The sequence below is a fragment of the Taeniopygia guttata genome, chromosome 2 (genome assembly GCF_048771995.1).
Source record: "Taeniopygia guttata chromosome 2, bTaeGut7.mat, whole genome shotgun sequence".
NCBI classification, from domain to species: Eukaryota; Metazoa; Chordata; class Aves; order Passeriformes; family Estrildidae; genus Taeniopygia; species Taeniopygia guttata.
In genome coordinates, this window is record NC_133026.1 from 148,933,937 (window position 1) to 148,958,583 (window position 24,647).

At 42.1% G+C, this 24,647-nt stretch overlaps 1 protein-coding gene across 11 annotated transcripts in view; it reads right to left on the reverse strand.

The window, feature by feature from the left end:
• TSNARE1 (t-SNARE domain containing 1) overlaps window positions 1-24,647 on the reverse strand; it is a 451,136-nt gene that overhangs the window by 238,810 nt on the left and 187,679 nt on the right. For all 11 annotated transcript variants that reach the window (XM_072925076.1, XM_072925080.1, XM_072925081.1 and 8 more), the window contains 3 exons: window positions 7,991-8,081; window positions 4,511-4,585; window positions 2,503-2,559 (listed from right to left, as the gene is read on the reverse strand). In XM_072925076.1, coding sequence (XP_072781177.1) covers window positions 2,503-2,559; window positions 4,511-4,585; window positions 7,991-8,081 — 223 coding nt within the window. The remainder of the gene's footprint in view (window positions 1-2,502; window positions 2,560-4,510; window positions 4,586-7,990; window positions 8,082-24,647) is intronic.

Consider the following 24,647-nt stretch of genomic DNA (forward strand, 5'->3'; position numbering starts at 1 on the left):
TCACATAGTGGTCAGGTTACAGTTCCTGTGGGAACCATAAATTTGTATGCCCTGGCCAATCTGCTGCTGGAAAAATAATAATAATAAGTTAAAACTAACCACAGCACCACATTTCCTTCAGCAGGTTTTTTTACCTTTAATTTTTCTCCTTTCTGTACTTGAGGGAGGAAGAAGAGAAGATGTGTGAAGCCGCAAATGTACAGGGAAGCTGAAGCAGATGTGAATTAATTTTCATTCTTTTTTGCATGAAGGCTTGCGTGTCCCCAGCCCAAGCAAATGTCACTGCATGGAAAAGATTCACTCTTGGGTGTGATCAAGCCTTTTTCTGAGTCAGAACCCCCTCGCCCAGGACATGCTACAATCTTCTTTTTCATAATCCATCAAAACCACTTCACCTGCAAGCAACTGCTACAAGGAGAAATAACCTGAGTTGATCCAGTTTAACCCAATTTCTGCTGATTCTGCCTGACCTACACCAAACTGATCCCGCAACAATCTCCCAGTGGTTGGATTCCTACCTGATTCAAGGCAAAGGGGGTTGTCTCTGTCCCATTCTTCCTCCAACCTCCTTTTGCTCCAACCCCACCATTACTCACTTAGAGATATGAGTATATTTTGTCTGGCATCCTATAATTTTTCTCATATTAAAACTATGTTTACTTCCATGAAAGTTGTTTTCGTAGTCATCATTCAATTACAACGCACCAAAAAAGCTGGTTTCATCCAGGCTTGCTCCCAATGCCACAAGTTCACAGTAATTAACATTTTTCATTCTGTTTGCACTGGTTGATGACCAGCAGTGTCCCATATCCTGTGGAGCAGCCATGGCCATGGTAGCCCAGGCAAGAACAAAGCTGTTCCCTTCCCTGCAACCCACTCCACCAACAGCAAATCAAACACAATTGGTTAAAAGCCCAAGAAATTATGCAATACAGATGGCGTGAAAAAAAATCACAGTTAATCTGCACAAAATGACCCAATAAATATTTAATGTATGTGGGATTTGACCACAGTTAAAGGATGTGTTATTTATGCCCCTGCTCAACACAGATCACCAGCTGGTGGACAAAACCAGACTGTTAATTTTTATAAACACAGAGATGAAAAGTAACATCTGTGCACAATCTCTCCAAAGGTAGCAGTGGAAACCCTCACTGGATAAAGGAATTCATCAGCCCTTTGGTTTCTTAATTTCATTTCACTGACACCTATGCCAACTAAGCAACAAGGTCTAGGGCAGAATTGTAATTGCTTGAAACTCAGTTAATATTAAAGCTTTGGTCCATTAATCTGTACTAATGATGGGGTTTTCAGCGGTACCATTCCACTCTTTTTAACAGAGAATCATCAATTCAAAGTTACAAAGTACAGCTATTTCTTATATACGTTAAGGAACTTGTAGAAAACCAGGTGGCACAAGGTAGGGAGAGAAAAGTCATTAGGGAAGCAGAAAACCTGCTGACTGCCCCTTAAATGATAAAAGGTATCAAAAATATCAGAAATAATCACTGAAATTATGCATAGAGTTCTGGGTTTTGGTGGCACAGTATCAGCTGCAAATGCCTACAAGTTTTTTGGCATGTAGAATTTGAGAGGACAACCTAATCTCTGTTGGACCTTTACTTCAGCCAAAGGATCTCCTGGCATCAAAACTCTCTTGGAAATCTGTGCAGATTTCTTAAACACACACATCCAGGTATTAAATCTACAGTAATTTGCATTACTATTTATGAAAGACTACACATTTTCCTCTATATATACATATACACTCACACAAAGTTATCGTTATAGTCTTAATAATTTGCAAATGTTCACTGGCACACATGCACCAAATTATATTATATATATATATATTCACATGCATGTAGATATGAAACTGAATATGTGCATCATATATGGAGAAATCGGAGTATATATGAATACGTATACACAAATCAGAATAAATATATATACTCTGATTCTATATAGTATTTATTCATTGAAAAAATTCCTAATATGGCCTAAAAAAGAAGAAAAATGCTTAATTTGCATATGTATTTAGTAGTTAACCACAGTGCAGTGTAACCAAAGAAAGAAGAATACCTAATCCTTCTTAAAACTGGAGATGGGTTGGATAAAAAAATCTTCTTAATTTCTTCTATGAAATTGTCCTTGGAATGTGATTTCACCACACCTACGAGCCTAGCTTCCAGGAAAAGGGGGTGTAGGACTGCTTTTTGATAGATTTCATAGCAGACAAAACTCCCCTCAAGAATGGGAAAACAGCCCCACGAGGACAGAAAAGCAGAGAATAATTAAACAGGTCTTACATAAGTATTTTTTCCTGAATCCTGTTATCTTCCACCTCCAAAGACATCACACATCTCTATTGGAAAATCACCTCATTGGCATCAATGTAGGAAGTTGAGGAGCTCCAAGCTCTTCAGCATCATTAGTGAGGTTAGAAAACAGATTTTTTTTAGCACTGTACTTACTTCCAAACACAGACACTCGTGAACTTACCTGTTTGGTGCTTCTCTGCCCAGTAGGAAGCAAAGATTTGGATTTCTCTGCTATTTTCTGTTAAAAGGAAAAGAAAAGAAAATCAGAGGTAAAATGGCTGAGAAGAGTCCAAATATTTAGGGAAGGAGTCATATGAAGCTATTTTCTTCTACTTTCTAAAGAAAAAGACACAGAGAAAGCTCTTACTCTTTAGAAAAAAACAAGGGAGTATAAAAGCATTGAAAACTTCAGTCTTGCAGGCATTAAAAGTCTTCAAAGCTTTCAGAATGACAAGGTTATCAAAACTGAAACAGGCATTTAGGGAATGACAGCCAGGACGTGGATAAGTAGCAATTTATCACTCAGATTGTTTTCCTGATGCAGCCAGGCGTTCACAAACTGCAGTGGTTAATTCTGGCACTTCTGAATTGATGACAGTTTTTAAAATAAAAGAAATCCAATCCTATACAGTTCAGATGGACTGTACTCATGAATATTAGGGGGGGAAAAAGCATAAAAAAGATGTGTGTGTCTATATGGGGGAGGAGCTCTTTACCCAAATAATTCCAACTTCTCATTTAACACATACAGTAATTTCATTTAAAGACCCCACACTCAGTTTCTTGAATAGGACAGGTAAATAATTTAAAATATGAGTCAGGACTAGAGATGATGCAATTCTATTACACAACAGACATGCTGTTGAACTGTAATTTTATGTGCATCTATTTATTTATTTAATTTTTAAGGCACAGACAGCAAGTGCTGGGAAATCAATCAGTCCAGAGTGTTTCTAATAGAGACACATTATTAAGTGCATGTTGCCAGCCAAATTTCATTACACCTCTGTAATTACAATATATCCTTCCCATTGTTGCAGGCATGCGTCAGACTCATTAAAGTGATATACCAAAGCCACCAGAGTTTGTCCAGGTTGTATTTTGATTAATCCAGCTATAGCTCCTAACTTGCACTGCCAGGGAGGGAGGCAGTTTGGGGATGCTAAATTTAAGTCATTACTACAGTGTTTAAAAAACAAAACAAATCTGCTCATCAGCAAAGCCTCCCCGGGGTAAAGAGGGTGAGCAAGAAGCAGAGGAAGGAACTGGAGTTCAGGCTTTGTTTGTTTTATTAAACAGCTTGATCTTGGTGACAGATCCCTGTTGGAAGAATGTTCCATAATATTCCAACAGATCCCAACCACAAGATGTTCCTGGAAACTTTCTGGCACAGCCAAACAGCAAAGCAGAGCCAGAAGGTGGGGTAAACTTTGAATTATCTGTGCTGCCTGCACATTTTCTGCAAGGAGAAAAGGTGAACTGTGCAATCCCCTCTCCCCTGGGAGTGGAGGCACACTGAAATAATGTCATGTCAAAGCCAGGGGAAATGCTTCCCCCTGAATTCAGCACGGGGGAGGCTACACCTCAGATCCTGGGGTCAGTTTTGGGGCATTGAGGGGCTGGAGTGTAACCAGAGGAGAGAACAGAGCTGGGGAAGGGGCTGGAGCACAAATCTGATGAGGAGCAGCTGAGGGAGCTGGGGGGGGCTCAGCCTGGAGAAAAGGAGGCTCAAGGGAGACCTCACTCTCTACAACTCCCTGACAGGAGGGTGCAACCAGGTGAGGATCAATGTCCATTCCCAGGGAACTAGGGACAGGACAAGAAGAAATGGCCTCAAGCTGCCCCAGGGGAGGTTTAGATTGGATATTTGGGAACATTTCTGCAGAAAAAAGCTTGACAAGCACTGGAACAGGCTGCCCAGGGAAGTGGTGGGGACACCATCCCTGCAAGTGTGGACATGGCCCTTAAGGACATGGCTCAGGTGCTGCTGGGTTGATGGTTGGACTGGATGATCTTAAAAGTTTTTTCCCAACCTTAATTCTAAGACACTATGATTGCTTGAAAAGAAAGAAAAGAGGGAGGAAACCATTCATTGGCAGCCCTGTGGAGATGCTCCAGGCTCCAGGGAATTACACCTAACACATCCCCAGATTCCCAGATGGGACAGTGGAAGCAGGAGGGACACTCACTTTCTGCACAGCTCCATATCTCTGGATGGCATCTGACAGTTGGTTCTTCAGCCTGTCCAGCTGAAGCCTTTCTTGCTGTATTGGGAAAAAAAAGAAGGCTGGTTAGAAGGCTGAAGGATCTCTCTGTGACCACAGGAAATTGTCCTAGTGGGAGACACCAAATAAATAAAGTGGGTACCAATGCTATCCTAAAAGAATCAGTCACACTGGGGCTGCCAGGATGCAATTGGATTTTCTTTTAGGAAATGTGATGCTTTGGTCTTTCAGGCCAGGTTAAATAAATAAAATGCTACTTTGTATATTCAAGATAGCATTGGAGAAAATAACTGGAGGGAGTTTTCTATAAAAAGCTCTTTTTCCACAGGATAAATCATGATAGAGTTGATCACCTCATTTGGGAAATTTACTGGACTTGAAAAGTCAAACAGACACAACATCCCCTCTCCTTGGTCTGATTATCTGAAACCAGCTTATCTTCATGTTTTCCAAATCATGAACCCAAATGTCACTGTCTTTATGGCTGGAGCTTGCTCCAGCAAGGTTTCAATCTATGTTTAAAAAAACCCCTGTTCTTGGAAGGAAGAACACAGCCTGATGTAAATACCCACCATGCTTCCAAATCTCTGCTCTCAGGGGGAATGACCAAACCCAAACAGTTCTCCTGGAACTGTTCTACACCCTGGATTTGATATTTCACATATGCAGGAGCTGAAATGTCCAGATTTTACAGAAGGAAATGCTGCAAAGAATTGACATGTTACCTTAAAAAACAAGTGGAAAGCAAAACACAATCTACACTAAAAATACTGAGCAGAAATGTTCACTTTCCAGCCATTTCAGCTGTTTCAGAAAACTGCTTGGGGTTACAAAAGTAGATTTTATAAAGGTTGGGATAAACGTTTTTAATTTTAATGGCAGTATTTTCACACACAGAAGAATATCCTAGTTCTTCCTCTAAAGATTTAAAACCATTTTTAGAGCAGGGGAAGTATCATTATTCCCATTCTACAGATAAAGGTCCATAAACCTTATGTTTGTTCCACATGCAAAATAAGATAAGATTGTCACCCTGGAGAGCAGATCTTATGCTCCAGCACTCACCCTACCAAAAAATGGAATTTCAGATCTACCTCTCTATTTACATCCTTTGAGGTTTGTTTGGAACGAAGCCCTAAAAGAGCCATTTTCCATCAGTCTCCTGCCTTGTAGCACACTGATCTACTTAGAGCAGCATCTTTGCTGCTGCAATACTATCAATTTGCTCAGCTGGGCATCCTGACTCCAATATCTCCAGCAGGAGATTTATGGGAAGTCAGAGAAAGTCCCATATTGCATCTTGTTGGCAGTGCATTACTGGTGGAAAATAAGGAAGAAATGGGGAAAAAAAGACTTTTTCTTTTTTTTTTTTTTTCTGTGTGTGCATGCAAAGCAATCCACAGAAAAATGGATTGGTGAGGACTAACTATAAAGCTCTGTAAGGCTTTTCATGCTGTGAGTAATTTTATGGGAGGAGAGTTTTCAGTGCTACCCAGATTCCCATGAGGGGCTTACTGACCAGCAGCCAATATCCACCAGAACAATTTCTTCTATGTAAGGGACAGTGGCTACAGGCTTTCTATCAAAATTTGTAAGGTTAATTTCTAAAACTCTACTGTTAAAAAGAAGATTTTTTTTTTTAAAAGAGTTAAATTAATTGACCAGTGAGCAGAAAAAAAATATTATACAATATTATAGAGACCAGCAAGTTTATTCCTCATAATACTGAAATTGTTTCTGTGCCTATTTCCTCCAGCTCTTAAATATTTTCACTTCAGCTTTGCATTTTTTCTCCCCATGACAGTGAAACCTTATCTCCTGAGAGTCCCCATGGGCTTCAAGGGCCAATAATGACATTCTTGCGTTGCACTCACTGTAATTTGGTTTAATGTGACCTTGCCTGATTCCCCTTTGGACTCAATTTATGTCGCAAAATACAGCCTGGAGATCAGCACCAAAAAAAAACCCCAAAAACCCAGATCTCCAAGGCAGCATCTTCTGTTTCATCAAGCTCAGATGTAATTATGCAAGGAAACAAGAAAAAAAAAAAAAAAAAAAAAAAAAAAAAGAACCACAAACAAAACAGTCCTTGCCATCCATCACTAGTCAAAGCAATATGTTAAAAATTATTCTTTTCTTTATCTTCATGTCTACATGTAGAAACAATCATTCCAGGCTTCCCTCCCTATCCTCTGGAGCAGACCATCACCCACTGATTTTTTTTATGCAGGCTGAATTGCACATGGTCCTTCACAGGTTACCAAGGTGGCCTCGGGTGATCCAAGTTTTAAATCCTTATCTCAACTGCCTGTTGGCAAGTGCCATAAATCCAGGCTGTAAAAACCACTTGGCCAGAGATGAGTTGTGTGTTTAAAGAAGTCTTATTTCTAGGTGGAAGGGCAGTGAGAACAGAGTTGAAAGTAATACAGGACTTTGGAAAATGGCAGGTAGTGAGTGAGAATGAAACATGAACTCAGGAAAGTTCCTGACTTAGAAACCATATGGATGCTGGAAACAAGAGTGCAACAGAAATCAAGTAAATCTGTTCTTAACTCCATTTCAGGTGCTGAATGTTATGTGGGTGAAAATTCTCCTTTAACTCTCTCACTAGCCAGAATCAGGTCCCCACAGTTTTCTTGTGTTCTTGCCCACAATGCACATCATGGGACAAGTCAGCAGTAACATCTGGGGTATAAAATCTTTGTTGGAAGGTCCAAAACCTTCTGTTTGTCCAGTCTTTGTACTGGGGACAACTCATTCCTACCCTGTGAGCCTGATGCACATGTGACTTGAACCTACAGGTGATAGCCCAGTCTGCACACAAAACAGATGGGATTTTCTGGGATAAACTGGAATTCAGAGTGGGGTAAATTCTACTTTAAAATCCCACTCTGATCTGCCCAGAACCTGTATTTATCTACCCCCCAAAGCTGCCTGTGCACTAGCACGCAGCCCTGAATCAATGTCATATCCATGACATTCCATGTCATATCCATATATTCCATGTCATATCCATATATTCCATGTCATATCCATATATTCCATGGCTTTGACCTTTCCAGACATTTAACACACTCCCAAACTCACCTGCACCCCACAACTGAGTCTTTAACCAATGCCAAACTTATGTGAAGCCAGATTATTTCTGCAATATTTTCACCCAAACTGAGACCTTGAGATAGATGTGAACTGGCCAAAGGTTTTGGTGCTGAGTTCTTGATTTCCAATTTTACACGAACCAGTTTTGGGAGGAGAACTGGTGTCTGCAGCTGTTTTCCCCTGGGTCATTTATAAGGGAAAACTACACTTGTTTGAGAGGAAAGGAAGCTACAGCAAGACACAGAGCTTGACAGCTTTAAAGCCCACTGCCACTTCTTATTTTCATTATTCCCCCTTCCACAAAACCCATCATTCTCCCCCAACAGCATCTTGAGTGACACATACCCTGGATGAGCCTCTGACAACCTCAGACAGCTGCTTGATGGCTTTGGTGCTAGTCGTGATGGTTTTATTAGTCTCCTGCTGGGTGGCATGCCTGCAGAAGAGAAGAGATGATGGGAATTGCAATTGAAATTAATTGCATAATGAGACACTTGGAGAAATCTATCAAGCTGCAGAGCAATTGAGACAACACAACAACAGCAGCACATGGAGGCTCAGGAGGGCTACAGGAGTCCTGGGTCTTCACCAGCAATGGAAGCCAGAAGGAAATACTGGGAAGAAGATGCCCAAAATATTCTTCCTGCTGTCAGCACGAAGACAAGGCCTGTGAACCATTCAAAGAGAAGTGATAAGGTGAAAACAGAGCCGGGGACAGGGAACAAGGCCATCACAGCTGGTTGGTACTGCAAATTTTCACAGAAGGGTTTTACAGCAAAAGGAAAAAGGACTGGGGAGTTGCCTGATGGCTTGCCCAGGAAAAATATTGTTCTCAGGAGAAAAGTCTGAAATTGAGCAGGACAAATTTACTTATCCTGGTCATCTACTTAATGACGCAGTATCTCCAGGAAAGCACTGGGGATGTGCTTCACCCGCACTGAAACAGGAAGGAATGGAGCCACACCAGTCACGGGTGTCCCTCCCTTTTACACCCCAAGTTCCAGTACCATTATTCTTCATAAGCACTGGTTGCTGGCCTTGCTCTCTGGGACTATACAAACGAAGGGGAAGAGACATGAATGCTTCCCAAAGGTATTTCTTAGCTCAGTCCAGTAGTTCTGAAGCTTTGTAAGGTCAACAGAGCACTCTCAGCTTCTCAGCTTCTCCAGAGAGCACTTCATATCCTTTCAATCAGAAAGAAGTGGATTGCCATGAGGTTTTGTTCCAAACCTCAAAAAATACTTGGAAAAGACCTGGAGAAAATCATGTTTTTCTCCCTTAGGAAACATACATGAACATGAGCCACAGTTGTATTGAAAAGACTAATTTGTCAGTGCTTTTTATCTTTTTTTTTTTTAGAGTGGTGAGATTTGAAGTGAATGGAGGTTCTTTGATCAAAAAATGTCAAAATGTCTATTCACGGTCCCTTGGTCCTGAAGACCCATGGATTGTCTCTCCAGCTCCTTTGTCTTCTCTGTCAGTTCTGATGGCGAGCAGCTCTTTTGAGAGCTGGGTCACCTCTTCCAGCACCTCCTTTGAAGATCAAGGCCAGTCCCCAGACAGCTTTTATCAATCACAACCTTAACTACAAAAACACCAAGACCTCACTTGTTCAGGTCTTAATCCAAAGCTCAGGAGTTTTTTCCCCACTTCAATGTTTTTGTGCAAACAGCTCAGCTGGGCAAGCTGTCCGGGATCATGGAAACATAGGAAAGCCTGGGATGGAAAAGATCTCCAACATCATCCACTTCCAACCCCCTTCCATGGGCAGGGACACCTTCCAGTGGACCACGTTGCTCCAAGCCCCATCCAACCTGGCCTTGGACACTTCCAAGGATGTGGGGCAGCCACAGCTTCTCTGGGAATCCTGTGCCAGGGCCTCGCCACCCTCTCAGTAAATAAAATTACACCTGAGCTCATACAAAGTACCTGCAATTGAAAGCTTAGTACACCACGAAAACAACATTTCTTAGTTGCAGAACAGGAATTCAGATGTGTGAAAGGATGGAACACTCACACAGCAGGCATGGAGTCCTCTGGCACCATGCAAGAAGGAGAAGTAATCCCACATAAAGACAATACCAGATCCAATAATGAGTTATTACCTCTGTTTATTTGAATTAAGGTACAATTTCTGTATTCATTCATCAAAATGTGCTTCATTTACTGATGATCCCAGGACTCCTCACACCAGCTGAGCAATTACATCACTATTAATTTGAGATGGAAGAGGTCACATCTATCACAGACAGATGTTCCTCACTGCCATTGCGAGAGAGGGAGCTGGGAATTGAATCCTGTCACACTGCTAACACTGAGGAGTGCACAGTCAGCCTGATCCCCAATCTCTTAATCAAGTATATCTTGCCACCAAATGCATGAATTCTACAAGCAGCAGATTCAAATCTCAGATTTCCATACCTAATTCCTCTTAACAGAAAGAAAGATGCTGGAGTTGACATCCGTTTTGCAGACCTCATTAAATTATCTGCCCACAGAATAACTCAGGGATTTACATACCACTAATTCCCCATCTCCAAAGTAAAATGGCTTGATAGGCTCTTGCATCTGATCCTTCCCAATCTCTAAAGTTAAATAAAGCCTTCATCATTTGCGTTGTAATGTAAATTTTATGTTAGCTATCTTACGTAATAAATTCGTGCTGGGCACAAACTTTGCTGGAAAAATAAGTGGGAGCAGGAGTACAAAAAAATAAAAGTTCTGTCTTTGACCTCTTAATTCAAAATAAACTTTAACCAACATGCTGGTCCTTGATTTTGTCACTTCCCACTATGATGTCAGAACAATTAACTTCTTATTCTTCAGTTTCAGAGATGCACTCAGGAATCAGACAATGATTATATTTAATTTATATTAAATGCTATTAGGATCTTAACTTTAAGAAAAGACATCTTAAAACACTGCTTCCTGCAGTATTTTATTTTAATTTGTAATGGTAACAAGATGTTGTTGTTTTTATTTTTATTGGTAGTATTAGCAGTATGACTATTATTATTATCTGTCTTTATATTCTGCTCCCCATGGAAGCGTGGAAGTTAATTAAAGGGGTGTCTCTGATGAATAAAATTTCCTTCTCAAAAGAGTCTTCCACACAACAGCAAATTATTACTCCATCTGTGGATCTGCCAAGTACCTAAAATACAAATGCAGTAGAAGATTTACCTGTCTACAGCTCTGCTCTGAAAACAAACCTTGGAAGGGTAAACACCAGAGAGGGCATCTCTTAGGAGGGGTAACATCTCTTGCTGAGCATTTCTGTGTGCACAAACACTGCAAAGACAAAGCACTAAATAATCCAGGGGATGCCAAACTGCTGCCTACGAGTTCCCCGTGGCTGCTGTTTCCTCTGCTGGAGGAGCATGGTCCAGCGAATCCCTGATCCCCAGCTGCTCACAGTTTGTTCTTTGAATGATCATCTCTCTAATTTATTTATCCAGTTTTAAAAGGAGCTCTGCAAAGAGGCAGATGCGGCGGCGGCTGCTCCCCTCATCCGCAGGGACACCAGGAAGGAGCTGAACTTCTGCCTCTGCTGCTTCTTTGAGACACTTGATGAATGGCCAAGTCAGTGGAAAAATAATCAGACCCCAAGTGCAACAGCAAACACCAGCAAGGGAAGGAGTTCTCTCTGCCTCACCGTGCCTGCCAATACTTACAACAATCCCAAAGAGCTTCGTTTTCCAGCTGCAGCAGGAAATGGCATTTCCACTTATAAAACAAGATACAGCTTATTTTATTTTCATCTGATTCCTAATGGAAGAATAATGTGTTTTTTGGGTACAGATCAAAGATACCTTTGCTGTAGTGGTTTGAACATCATTAGATTCAGAATCTCCTTTTTTAGCAAAGGGCAACTGCACAGCAATGTAGATGGTTTTTGCACTTAAGAGTGGTCAAGAAGGATTGGCAAGAATTAATCCAGATAGTTCAACATAACTCAAAACTTGTCTTTTTCACATCTGCTATAATATTTACTGCAGGTTTCTTATCCAAAAAGAGGTAAAAAACAGAGTACTTTGAGCAGAGCACTGAGCTGCAGGATCTGTGGCTTAAGCAGAAGTAGGTTGAGCAGCTGCATTTACATTTATTCCATTGCTGCTGCAGACACAGATCAAATATGCAGAGAGAGATTGGCATGACAGGAGATCCCCTTCATGTCATACAGATGGATTATGTGAAGGACTGGTGGCTGTGGGAACTGATAGGATCCTGAAAACTACAAATACACATGGATAAAACTTCATGCATTGCCCACAGGGACAGCATTGGATCCTAAGGATCCTATTCCCCTTTCTCCACCTCATAAAGGTGTTTAACTACAGAGAAAATCCAATGGAGATTCTTTGTGGTCTGTGGAGGGGAGCACCTGTAGTGTGAAGTTCTGCCCTAGACAGTGGTCAAAAAACTCCAACAATGTCCTATTTTTCAAGCTATTAGTGGTGGGCTGAGAGGGGCACCATGTGCTGGGATTTGGTGTTGAATTGTATTAAAACACATCTGCCACAGCAGCCTCAAACCAACCCTTGAGAGTGAGGCAGAGATTTGGCACATGACTGGCAGTCAGCCCCTATAAACTACAAAAATCCAGTCCCATTTTCACAGGGTGGGTTCTTCTAACATATTCCTCTTTGGAGTGTGTGTGGACATTCACCCTTTGGGTAAAGGATGTGTCCCAAGGACGTCCCTGAACACTGATTGAAAAAAGATTTGCCTTCAGTCATTGGCCTGGGTAAGTTACATCAATCTCTAATAATTGTTTGCTTTGGTAGCTTTAATACAATTTCTTTAATATTGCTTTGCTTTAGTGCACTATTCTATCTGATACTTTAATAGTAGTTTTAGCTTTTATGCTGCGTAGTAAATAAATCTGATTGAATTATTTTGTCTAATCATTTATCATAAGAAATAATCCATTTTCATAGACATATATCTGATTTTCTATCATTAAAATCTGAGGGACAAAATTGTAAAACTTACTCTTGACAAAGTCCAGGGATAAGCCTGGATCCAGCTGCCCCCTGGCTCCTCTCTGAGGAGTTTAGAGAGCAAAGGGATCCTCTCTGCACCTCATGACTCAATGGGAGCTTCTCTAACAAACTTTGTCTGGAGCTCCCCCTCCAACCTTCAACAGCACCTTAAAAATGATGCAGAGAATCCTCACTTGGGAGCTGACCCAGCCTTATGGTGTATCCTACACAGCCAGGATGATCCTACAGCAGAACCAGAGAATATCCTGAGTTGGGAGGGACCCATGAGGATCATCCCAGCCCAACTCCTGACCCTGCAAGGACAATCCCAACAATCCCACCCTGACCCTGAGTGAATTGTTCAACTGCTCCTTGAGCTCTGGCAGTCTTGGGGCTGTGACCAGTCCTTGGGGAGCCCAGTCAGTGCTCAATGACCTTTTGGGGGGAGAACCTGTTCCTGATATCTGACCTCAGCCTCCCCTGACACAGCTCCAGCCATTCCCTCGGGTCCTGTCACTGGTCACCAGTGAGATCAGTGTCTGCCTCCCCTCTTCCCATCATGAGGAATCTAAAATACTCATCTATAAGATGTAAAGTTTTTCTGCTTTAGATCACTGCACTTTAGAGAATCACAGAAAGCCTTGAACCTCATTCTCCAGGATGCATGGAAAATCACACTGTGAAAAGGTGACAGAGGAGTCCTGCAAATTTATTCAAATGAAGGGAGAGAGTCCACCAGGGCACAGCCCGTGGGTTTTTTTCTATCTCTCTCTGGGGTTTTGGAGAGCACAGCCTCCTTTTATCCCAAAGTCCTGGCTGCACGTTGCCCTCTTCCTTTCCCCATTGCCTCAGGTACCAGGAAGGTGCAGCCTTCCCAAACTGCCCACCCCATATTGCTCCTTGATCCTGGCATTTAACCCCAAAGTTCCGAAACTCAGGCTTGTGCAGACCCACTTGTTTCAGGAGTCAGTGTCCCGGTTCTGTAACAATCCTTGAAGTTAACAGAGACATTAAGACCCATTTCAAAGATGTTAACACCCATCCTTTCACCCATGGCACTAGCACACATCTTCCCTATCCAGAACTCAAAATGTAGGGGTCATCTCTCACCCCTAAGCATTTATTGCTGATGTAAACAAAGCAGGAAGATGAAGTAGGAGGAAAGGTTATTTTTTAGAATCACAGAATCACAGTCTCACAGGATGGTTTGGGTTGAAAACAATCTTAGAGATCAAACCCCATGCCATGGGCAGGGATGCCACTCATTAAATCAGGCTCCTCAGGGCCCCATCCAACCAGGCCTAAGTTGTTGCATTAATTTTCACCAAGCCCTAAAGTATATTTACTGTGTTGTTACAGTCATCAAAGGAAGAACAGTTAAATCTACTTATTCTTGCTCCAAACTGACTTTCTCAGTCGTTTTTTCCCCTCCACTTTTTCTTCTTCGAGACCTAATTGTGCATGTTGAGGAATAGTTTACAACAGAGCAAAATAAGAACTCTAATTCTGATCTGTCAGCAAACCCCTTTGCATAGGTGTAAATCATCCAGCAAAGTAAAAGTCAGGAGAAATACGGACTGCTACTTCCAGGTTTCAAGCCACACAATATTCTAAAATAAAAGCATCATGGATTTCCAATTTACCTGTCACTTGAAAGTATTAGGAGACGTGGCACTATTTTTCTTAGAGGAGCTTAGGGGATGGTCTGTGGCTGTGTGGGAAAAGAAGGGGAGGTATTTCAAACCCACCTGACACGGGTGAAATACCATCTCTAGAGAGGAACATGGTTTGCAGTTCTGCTGTTCAGTGGTTCTGCATTAAAAGCAAGAATTTCTGTCAGCAGCCCTCACAAATTTCATCACAGAAGTGCAAACCTTAGCAAAATTTTTCATGGCTTTTTCAATACCTATTTTTAAATACCTTTTCTATCATGGCTTCTTAAAATTAAATAATCATAAATAAAGAAGCAGTTATTACTGAAATAAGGAGAATGCTTGCTCCCCTGCAGGATTTGACCAGCTGCAGGCAGCTGGTTACTCATTTACCACTACCACCTATTCAGATTTGTGTTTTTCAACAAAATTATCTGCAGAACAGTCTGAGATCCCCCCCTTAACCCTGCATCACCTACAGATCAGTTCAGCACCGCCTCAGACTCCATCTGTCAAGTCATTGCTGACAGCTCTCAAAACAGGGCCCCATGGGGAGCAGTTCAACAATGTCACTGCCATTAGTCACCTCTCACGTTGTTTTTCTTTCTCCCACCCATATTATTCCCAAGGAAGTTTTAATTTTAAAAGTTCTACTTTCTTTCCTAATGGGAGAGCCCCCTGAATCCTTTGTAACCACCCTGATAGCACTTGAGATATATTACACCTCACTCTCCCTCATTATGCAGTAAGCCTCTTAGCTTATGAGAGGCAGAAATTAATTTAATTTGCCATAATTTAATTTTGACGAACCCTAATGCCTACTGATCATGATAGCTACATTTTTTTTCCCCTCCAGGTGCTGATAAATACTTATTTCTCTTTACCTATTCTTGCAACTTCACTTGTGCTGAAGGAAACAATCTTCCTGCACCAGATTTCTGCAAAAAAGCAAACAGATCCCGCTCTTCCCAGCCCAAGGACCTCAGCTGCCCTCCATGAGCTCTCAAATATTCACCCGAGATTCTGGAATTGTCCCACTAATTCTTTTGGCGCCCTGAGATAAACGACACCAAGACCGTGTCTGCTCTGATTGCTTTTCCCGTGCTCTCTAATGTGGGAGTCCAGGGCTTCCCTCTGGCTGCCCTGGCAGGTCTGGGACCCTGGCAGGGGGTCAGGAACCCCCCTGGACAGAGCCCCAAGAGACACTGGCTGTGATCTCTGTCCATAGAAAAGAGTTTTCAATCTTACAGGATGAATTACCAGCTCTGAGTGTTTGATATAAGTAACAATTAAGTGTGGCACGGGTGCAAAAGTAAAATTTTAGGTTTCTAGATTAGGGGTTCAAAGGGGACAAGATGACAATTGGGTGTGTCTTGTCCTTTTTCTCCTTCTTCATGCCCTCCATGTTTCACTGTAGTGTTGGCATTTTTCTGTTGGTTCAGGCTGGGGACACACTGTTCAACGTAGGTGACAGATATTGGCACATTATTGTAAATATAGCACAGATAGTTTCTGGTATTTAATGTTTGTAACATCCCACTGAGGGCAGAGCCCCACACGCTGCCCTGCAGGACAGACCTGCGGCAGGGCAGCAGAACATGTTAGAGATAAACAGAATAAACAACCTTGAAAACAGCACAGACGAATTATGGCTTCTTCTTTGGCAACGGGGCAGAAAGAGACTTTCTACGTCTTGGAATCATCAATACCACCGATTCCAACACTCTAATTCTGTCCTGCCTTTCCCATTCCTGCATTAACGAGGGGACAGCGGCTCAACATGTGCCATGGAGAGGTCACCGGGATGCAGGGAAGAGTTCCTGCAGCAATTCTCAACAGCAGAGCCAGCGGTGCCTGCAGCAACCATAGAATGCAGCTGAGCAACACACAAGTGTTACGTGTGTTATAGATAATTTGTGCCTATAAAGAGAAATATATATAAAATATGTTATGTTGGTGAGAAATATTCTTGTAAAGTTTTAAGCATGTGAGCCAGAGTCAGGGGATTGCCTCACATATGTTGAAACCACCACTGACAAGAGGGAGGAGGACTTCATTTGCAAATGAATAAATGTAGCCCGCCTGCCCAGAGATGGGTCGTTCCCCAAGGTGATCCGAGAAACTCCCAAGTGATGATCGATTCAGTAAATATCTAAGATTGAGATAGTTGGAGCCATCGGAAAGATACATCTCAATGCCAAGTTCCAGTAACTCAGTCATGGACATACATTGCTCTCCAGTTTTATTCAACTCCACGTGGAGAAAAGAAACTCCATGAATATGTGGGATCTGAAAGGAAGAAAAGCCTGATTGCCAAGAACTCTGTCTCAGGCAGAATAAACTGTATAAAAACTGCTTGAATGGGACAATTGGTGTGAACACAGGGGACCCTGTGCTGTAGAGGTCAGACCTGTGTCTACCCAGTGCCGATCCCGGGCTCAGCACTGTCCTTTTGATTGTGGCTATCTTAGACTGAATCTCAGTCGCTAAATAAAAATCTATTTTCTTAATTATTAATTCGGCTTGATCATTTTTACCTATAACACAACCTACAGAGCTGTTATCACGCCTTCCTTCCAGTGATTTGCTGCAACTCCATGCTGAAGCTTGGATTGAAGCTGTCTTTTCAGGTTTGTCAGAGTTGGGACACGATGATCTTTAGGGTTGTTTCCAATCCAAGCCATTCTATGATTTGATGATTCCAATTCTGTGCAGGGAAAGGTCAGGGTTGCTGCTATTAGGGCTCTGAAGAAGGAGCTAGATCAGCTTGGAAGGGGAGAACTAAAGACTTTCTGAGTCCTGCTTGCAGTCCAGAAATACAGAGAAAAAAATATATACTGTAAAAGAGTTTTAGGAACTGGTGGAAGGTGTCCCTACCCATGGCAGGGGGCTTGGAGCTATGTGATCTTTATGCTTCCTTCCAACCCAAACCATTCAATGATTCCGTGATGAAAAAGTTCCCCTGCCCTGGAATGGCAGAGATGTGAATATTGTCTTAGTTTCACCCTCAAATCTGTTTGTGTGTGGACTCCCAACAAATGCAAACTCTCTCGTAACAACATGCCCATTGCAAAACACGGGCTGGAAGCTACAGACTCAAAATCCAAAAGATAACAAATCCCAAGGACTTCATGAAGATAAAAATGATGACTGATGTATCTGCCTAAACAAATTTACTCATAATTTATGTTCCTGTAGATTAGCTTGTGTGTTTTAGCACAGAACCACAAATATTGCTTTGAGGGTGCACAAATGTGCCAGAAGGTGCCCTGTACACACACAAAGACTCGTATGTAGGAAAGACAAATGGACAGGAGATAAATGGCACTGCAGATTAATGTAGTCTATTATGCTTCCCACACTCCCTCTCTTGGTTTTAGCATTTAACATGCATTCAATACTCGACAGGGCACTGTGAAAAGCAAAGATGAAGGGTTTTTTACTGATGTGAATGAATGATTGCTTCAGCTCTCCTTGAGAAATTACAATGGAACTATCGCTAATAAAAGAGCCAGTACTTGGCGAATGAAAAGTTTTGGTCAAGAGAGTTTTTAAGCTTTGTTTCAATTTTAAAAGTTGCTTTTGCTGGTTCATGTGGTTTTTTGCCACCAAATTTTTTCAGTGGCGAGAGCACGCAGAGCAACCATCTGCAAAAAAGGGAACAAATCACATCAATTTCTGAGATGTAGGCATTTTCATCCCAGAAAATACATGTGTCATTAAAAAAAAACCACCACAAAAAATTCAACATTGCTTAAACCCAGGCAATTTTAATTGAAAAATGAATCTATTTCACTCAAACGACTGCGATGAGTTTTGTTATTTTGTGAAGTGAGCAAGAAATCAAAGGCAAACAAACAGCCTGAGACACTTTTCAGCTGGCTGTGGTTATTTGTGTATTTCTAGTTAGGGGCATTAAAGCACAAATGCTCCTGTGTGTATGCTTAAATTAAGTGATGTGCCCAAACCCGGTTCCTCCATCAGGATTTAAATGAGAAGGAAAAGGCATTAGCAGCAATTGTGCCCCTGGAATTGTCAGTGTGGAGCAAACAGGCTGTCTCATACAGCCGTGAAAAATGTCCACCCTTGGACTAGCAGGAAATCTAAAGAGAAAGGCAATGACCAAGCAATTCTTTTGCAGTCCAAAGAGCAAAGCCAGGTGGTTTATCATCTCCAAGAAAGCCAGCTTTAAGAACCAGCAGACAAATATCCAGAGCCCTGCAGCAGTGCAGAGACACGGTGGCTTCTTGCACAGCCCTGGCAGGAATCAGGTGCTGTGGCGTTCAGGAGGAAGCAGCTCAGCAAGGGAAACACATTTGTTACCCTGATCCCCAGTTTCATCCCAGATTTTAAATGAAGGAAATGTCACTATAAAATTCACAGACCAAACTGGAGGAAGGTTTGATTCTCACTGGTTTTCTTGATGGAGTATATGAAGACAATGTTTCAAAACAACAGCACTGGGGACACCAGGTTTGTTAGAAATGCAATTTTTAGGCATTATAAAAAGACTTCATAAACCTCCACACTGATGTTAATAAATAGTGCACTGTAAATATAAATTATTTAAGCTGTTTGTGCAATGCAAATGGATTGGTATTCACAACAGGTGTTGAGATGATGCAAACTCCACTAACAGTGACACAACATGCAAAGAAATCCAATATTTAGTCAACCCCTGCTCTATTTGATTTGCTTTGGTACCATCACTGGCAGAGGCAATGGCACAGCTTTTGGCTTCCAAGATAGATATTTATGGATCCTGCAAGTTGGGTTTCTCTTGGCATCTGTTTCTTCTCCATCTGGAAACTCCATTCGGGTGGGACAAGAACATTTTGGGTTTATTCACCTAGGAATTGAATGCAACTTCACAAACAAGTCCTGCTTCAAATATGGCTCATCCATAGAGTCCATATCCTTCTAAACAGAAAAGCATCTTTTGGACCTCTCATTACACAGACAGACCCCTTTCTGTCCCCAATAAAATCAGTCTTACTATGCTTTATTTATGTCCCACATTTTACCTCCCTGGTCCCAACCCTCTCTCTCACATGTCCTACAGAGAAGGAAATAAATTTTCCCTCCATACCATTTCCACACCCCCAGTAATGTTAACTGTTAACTTCAGCAAAACCAAACAGCATCTTTAAGTTCTCTAATTTCTAAAACAAAAACAAACAAACAAAACAAACCCTAACAATTTCACACAAAGAGTTTGCTTCTATATTATTTTTATATCAATCGCCTTAAACTCCAGTGCTCAATTCCACATTTCTATCTAAGTCTCCTCAGCCCTGGTGAGGAGGTGAGGCACATGGGGAGTGCTGTGTCCAGTTCTGGGCTCCTCAGCACAGGAGAGACTTGGAGCTCCTGGAATGGGGCCAGTGAAGGGTGATGAGGATGATTTGGGGACCAAAGCATCTCTGATAAGAAAATGCTGAAGGAGCTGGGGTTGTTCAGCCTCTGGAAAAGACAACTGAGAGGAGACCTCATCCCTCTGTCAGTGTCTGCAGGGAGGGCTCAGAGCAGGACCAGGCTCTGCTCAGTGTGCCCAGCAATGGGACAACAGGAATGGGCAGGAACTGATGCCCAGAAAGCTCCACCAGAACATGAGGAAAAACTTTCTGAGCACCGGAGAAGATCATCCAGAGAGGGTGTGGAGTCTCCCTCCCTGGAGATATTCCAGAGCCATCTGGACACAATCCTGTGCCCTGTGCTCTGGGATGGCCCTGCTGGAGCAGGAAGGTGGCACCAGATGACTCCACTGTGGTGCTTTCCAGCCTGACCCATTCTGAGATTCTGCATTCCCAAAACATTTTCCCAGCCACACCACCCAAGCTACGACAGGACCTCCTGCCCCATGACACCGCCACACGTTTACAAAGCCACTCCCACCCCTCACCTGTCCAGCTCCAGCAGCTGAGGAAAGAAACCAGGACTTCTCACTCTGTCCAAACCACTTCCTCACCCACCTAAAATTCACCCCACATTTATACCCACCACCATGACCTGAGCCAGACCCGCAGCTCTCAGCCTGGCTGGTGCAAAAATATTGAGACCATAATGGGAAGCTGCAAACTGCTGCTGCTTCAGACAGAAAAGAAATTGCATTCTGCCTCCTTCTGAAGGTGATCACTCCCACTGCTGCTGGGAACGACTTTGACTGCTCCATGTCCTGTGGGCTGGGGCTCTCTGCTCTCACCAGTTCCATTTCTGCTCGCTCTGAACCTGTTCTACCTTCCTGAGCAGCTCCCTCAACTCCACAGCAAGAGCAAACACCAAGTGCTCCACAACTTTGTTTTTTTTTTCTCTCTCCTCTACCTCCTCCTCTGCTGGAAGGGGTTTTGGAGCACAGTGCTAAGCAGAGTGGGAGGTCAGCTGGAGGAAAGGGGCATTTTAAAGTACAAAGTGAAGTGTAAAAGTCAATGTTGGTAACAGTGCTGGCGCTTTCTGAACACACTCCCTTGAGGCACTTGTGCCAAGATCTATTTTTTCTGGTTTTTTTTTTTTTTTTTTTTTGAGCAGAAGACAGGAGAACAGAAAAATGTGAACACAATATAAGGCAGGAATCAGTTTTAAAATATGTTTGCTTGAGAGCAGGATTTTTTTTTTTTTTTTGTCGTGGCTTTATTTGTTTTCATATTGCACTTTGTTCCCAAAAGCACAGAGATAACTGGAAAGAATTGTGCTGGGTAGAGAAATGGATCTCAGCAGCCTACTTGCCACCTATTGCTCTATCCCTTATACTTCATATGCCTCTTTAAATCTGACATCTCTGCAACTTTCTGAGCATAAGGGCAAGCTGTGAAGTACACGGCAAATTAATATATTTATCCCGCACAGAGTGAAATGCACTCAAAATACAGAGTCTAAATCTCCAAATACTTTTCTTTCTCCTTCACTGTCCTTTCCATTCACCTTACATTTCCCTCTGCCTGGCACTGTTTTTTGAGAAACACTTTAATTTAGCAGGCTGATAGATGTATCTGTCTCTTTTCAGGAATGATTACCTTTGCAAAACAGGCAAAAATCTTAAAAGAAATGCCACTAGTGAGACTCCTCTGCTCATCAGCCCCACATTTCATTACTTTAAAGATCCTTCAGGCTCTCAGGTGACAATAATGCATAATTTCCAGCGTGCCAGAAGTCACTCTTCCCCACCACCCTGCAAGTGACATCAGACCATAAAGCAGACGAGCACTTAGATTACAAAAACACAAGGCACTTTATTGGCCCATAAAACACCCGCTAGAGCAGCCATGTGAATGAAGACCCCATTTTGTGGGGCAATAAATTTTGCACCAGCACCCAAAAGGCACTGTTATTACAGGAGTTGTGCAAATCACCATCCCTGGTCCATGACAGAAACCCTCAGGCTGTGGCCAGGAGGATTTGTGCCCCCACAACAATTAAAATGCACCACTGGTCGTCCAAAAAATTAAACTTCCAAGAGACCCTGCCCTAGTAAGAAATGAGTACAAATAGATAATAAAAGGATAAACAGAATAAAATACCAGGCTCTGAGGTTTGTTTCCAGGTAAGGAAAGACTCTTTCTGCTGGCAGAAGCATTTAATGAACTCAGATACAGCAACTCTCTGTTTACAGGGAGGGCCAAGGGAAATATCCAAGCTTTCTGATCCATTTGAATGTGAAAACTGTGAGCCCTGTTATCAGAAACCTCTGCTGCTGATAGCAAATTTGTTCTCTAGGGGGAAAATGGATTCAGCTTAAGAACCACTGTTAAGAGTCCAATGCAGGTGCTTAAAAGAAAATTACCTGATGAAAGATCAATAATGCTTCTCCTCTCCCTGAATCGAGGCTCATGTGCAGAATAAAAAATTCCAGAGACTGAGGCTCAGTTGCCTTGCTTCAACACTAACCATTGTAAATGTAACCAGGGTAGGAAATTACATATTTAAAGTCACGTGGTGAAAATCACATTGCATTTGTGCAGGTAGGGACCCAAAAAGAGAAGAAAACAGAGAAAGTCACACTCAGTGCACTGTAAAAGCAGACGGAACAGCCCAAATGTGTTTCCTTGAAGCCTTAGTGCTTAAAACCAGCCTTTCATACAAAATGGTTAAGTGTGCTAAGTTTATGCAACAGCTGCCAAAATGTTGAGCACATGGATCCAGCTGACAAGTTCCCTAAATGAATTCAGCAGCAATATCCATCGAAGGACCAAAGCACCACAGGAGAGATGCTACTGAAGCATGTGACTGACCTTCCCTTTTAAAATAAAAGGATTTTACATCAATACAAGGTCAGGCTGAAATGCAAGAAGCTAAAGGGGGTAATCCTAAATATATTTTTTTTCCTTTTCCTTCCCAAATGAACAGAAGAGTTTGTTCACCTCAAAATGGACTTCTGGAGTACAGTGAAAATCTGGAGAATTTCAAACACATGAGATCTTTATTACAGAGCAGAAAGAGACTTTCCCCTCCTTGTCAGTTCATTAAAATCTCTCAGCTGATGTGTGCTGTGGTAGCAACAGGAGGCACAAATCAACTCCAAACTTCTGAGCTGCTTTTGAGTGATTTGAATCAATAATCCTGTGGCTTTTTTAATAACACCATTGGAATTAAAAGTTGTGGATAGTTTATTATATGTAAAGTCCTGCCCTCGAGTCACAACAATTCCCTGCAGTGTTCCAGGCTGGGGGCAGAGTGGCTGGAAAGGGATCCCTTACTATCCAGTGTTAATTCTTTAATTGAGAGAAAACAGTCAATATCAGATGTCCCAAATTCCAAACCAAAGTTCTTGGTTTGTTGGTTTTTTTTTTTTTCCTTTGTTGTTGTTGGTGGTGGTGGTGGTGTTGTTTTGTTTTGTTTTGTTTTGTTTTGTTTTGTTTTGTTTTGTTTTGTTTCAGGACTTCTCCCAGCTGAACAAACCACAAACACTGGGTGAGATCCAGACTCATAACTACTGATGCATGTGACATCCAAGCCACCCTTCCAACCACTTCTCCTCAGGACTGTGCCACCCTGGAGGCACCAAAACACAGACTGTGGCTCTCTAGTTACTTAAAAGCCTGTAGGAATTGGGTGTCTGTTCCTTCCACGGGTTTAAAAGCCCGAGCTCCATGGACAGAGGCAGATTTCCTTTCCTTAAAGCTCTTTTGCTCTCCAGGCTGACGATTCCTGGGCAGAGAACGCCACAGATCAGTTCTGCTGCCGACCCACAAGCTGTGCACTGTCTTCAGCTGGAGCATTCACCTGGATCCCTTCCCCTTATCCCAAAATTGCTGAAAAGGTACAAAGATAAGCAAGCTGGAGGCAGGAGGTCAGCATTCCCCTTAACTGAGGTCTACCTGAGGCTGCCAAGAGCCTGATCAGAGTTGGCCTTGCTCTTGTTGTTGGTCCAGATGACATTCAGAAAACCATCCCAACCAACATGATTTTGTGATGTGTTAAGCTCTGCTCAGATTACTGGATTGAAGCTTTTCCCCAGAATTTATCACCCTTTTCCTTTCACTACTTCATTCTAAGGGTAAGTGAGGGCTGTCTCTGGTCAAAAAAAACCCAAGAATTCATCAAAATGTTTGGAAAGCCCCGAAACATCCCCACAATTTAAATAAAATAAAATTTAAAAAAATTAAATCACTGCTTCCTGATTATCTACTTTTCCTTATTAATGACAAAAAATTAAAAGAAATTAAGTCATCACTGGGTGGAACAGCTAAGAGAACTGCTGATATTTTTAGCTGCATTGTCAAACTGAAATGTTCTGCCCAGACATTTCATCCCAACATTTAGCTGGATATTTTGGGGTTCTCTAAGCAGCTCCATCAGACCACAGTGCCTACAAAAGTCCTGGCACTGCTGCAGCCCCTCCCAGCCCTGCCTGCTCCTGTCACAGGCAGCCACAACTTCAGTTCAGCAAGATTTTGGCAGATTTTACACCCTTGGTGCGATACATTTTTGTGCCATACTCTCTTACTATCTCTTACAGAAGATAAAAAAATCTCTATCAGTGCAGGATCTTATCTACCCTAAAAACTCCCATAAAGGAACGTGCTGGAGTTAGCTGTATTCCTTTGATTACCCCACATCAATCCCTTGCATAAATGTATTAATTTAATGCCACTTCAGAAGTGTGCTTTATTATTATTTGGGAGGCTGGAAGACTTCAGAGATAACTACAAAGAAAGGTCTTTGGTGCTGAAAATAAAACCAACAATCCACAGCAGCAGCTTCTGAACAGTGATAGAAAATCAAATTGTCAAGTGTCTGGATGTGTGTCAGGGAATCAGATCAGGGAACTTTTTTCTTAATAGACAGAAAATATTGTAGAAATATCCTTCTTCCCTTCTGCCCTCCCTCCCTGGAGAGCTGATTTTTAACAGTCCTTTACTGTTTCCCAAC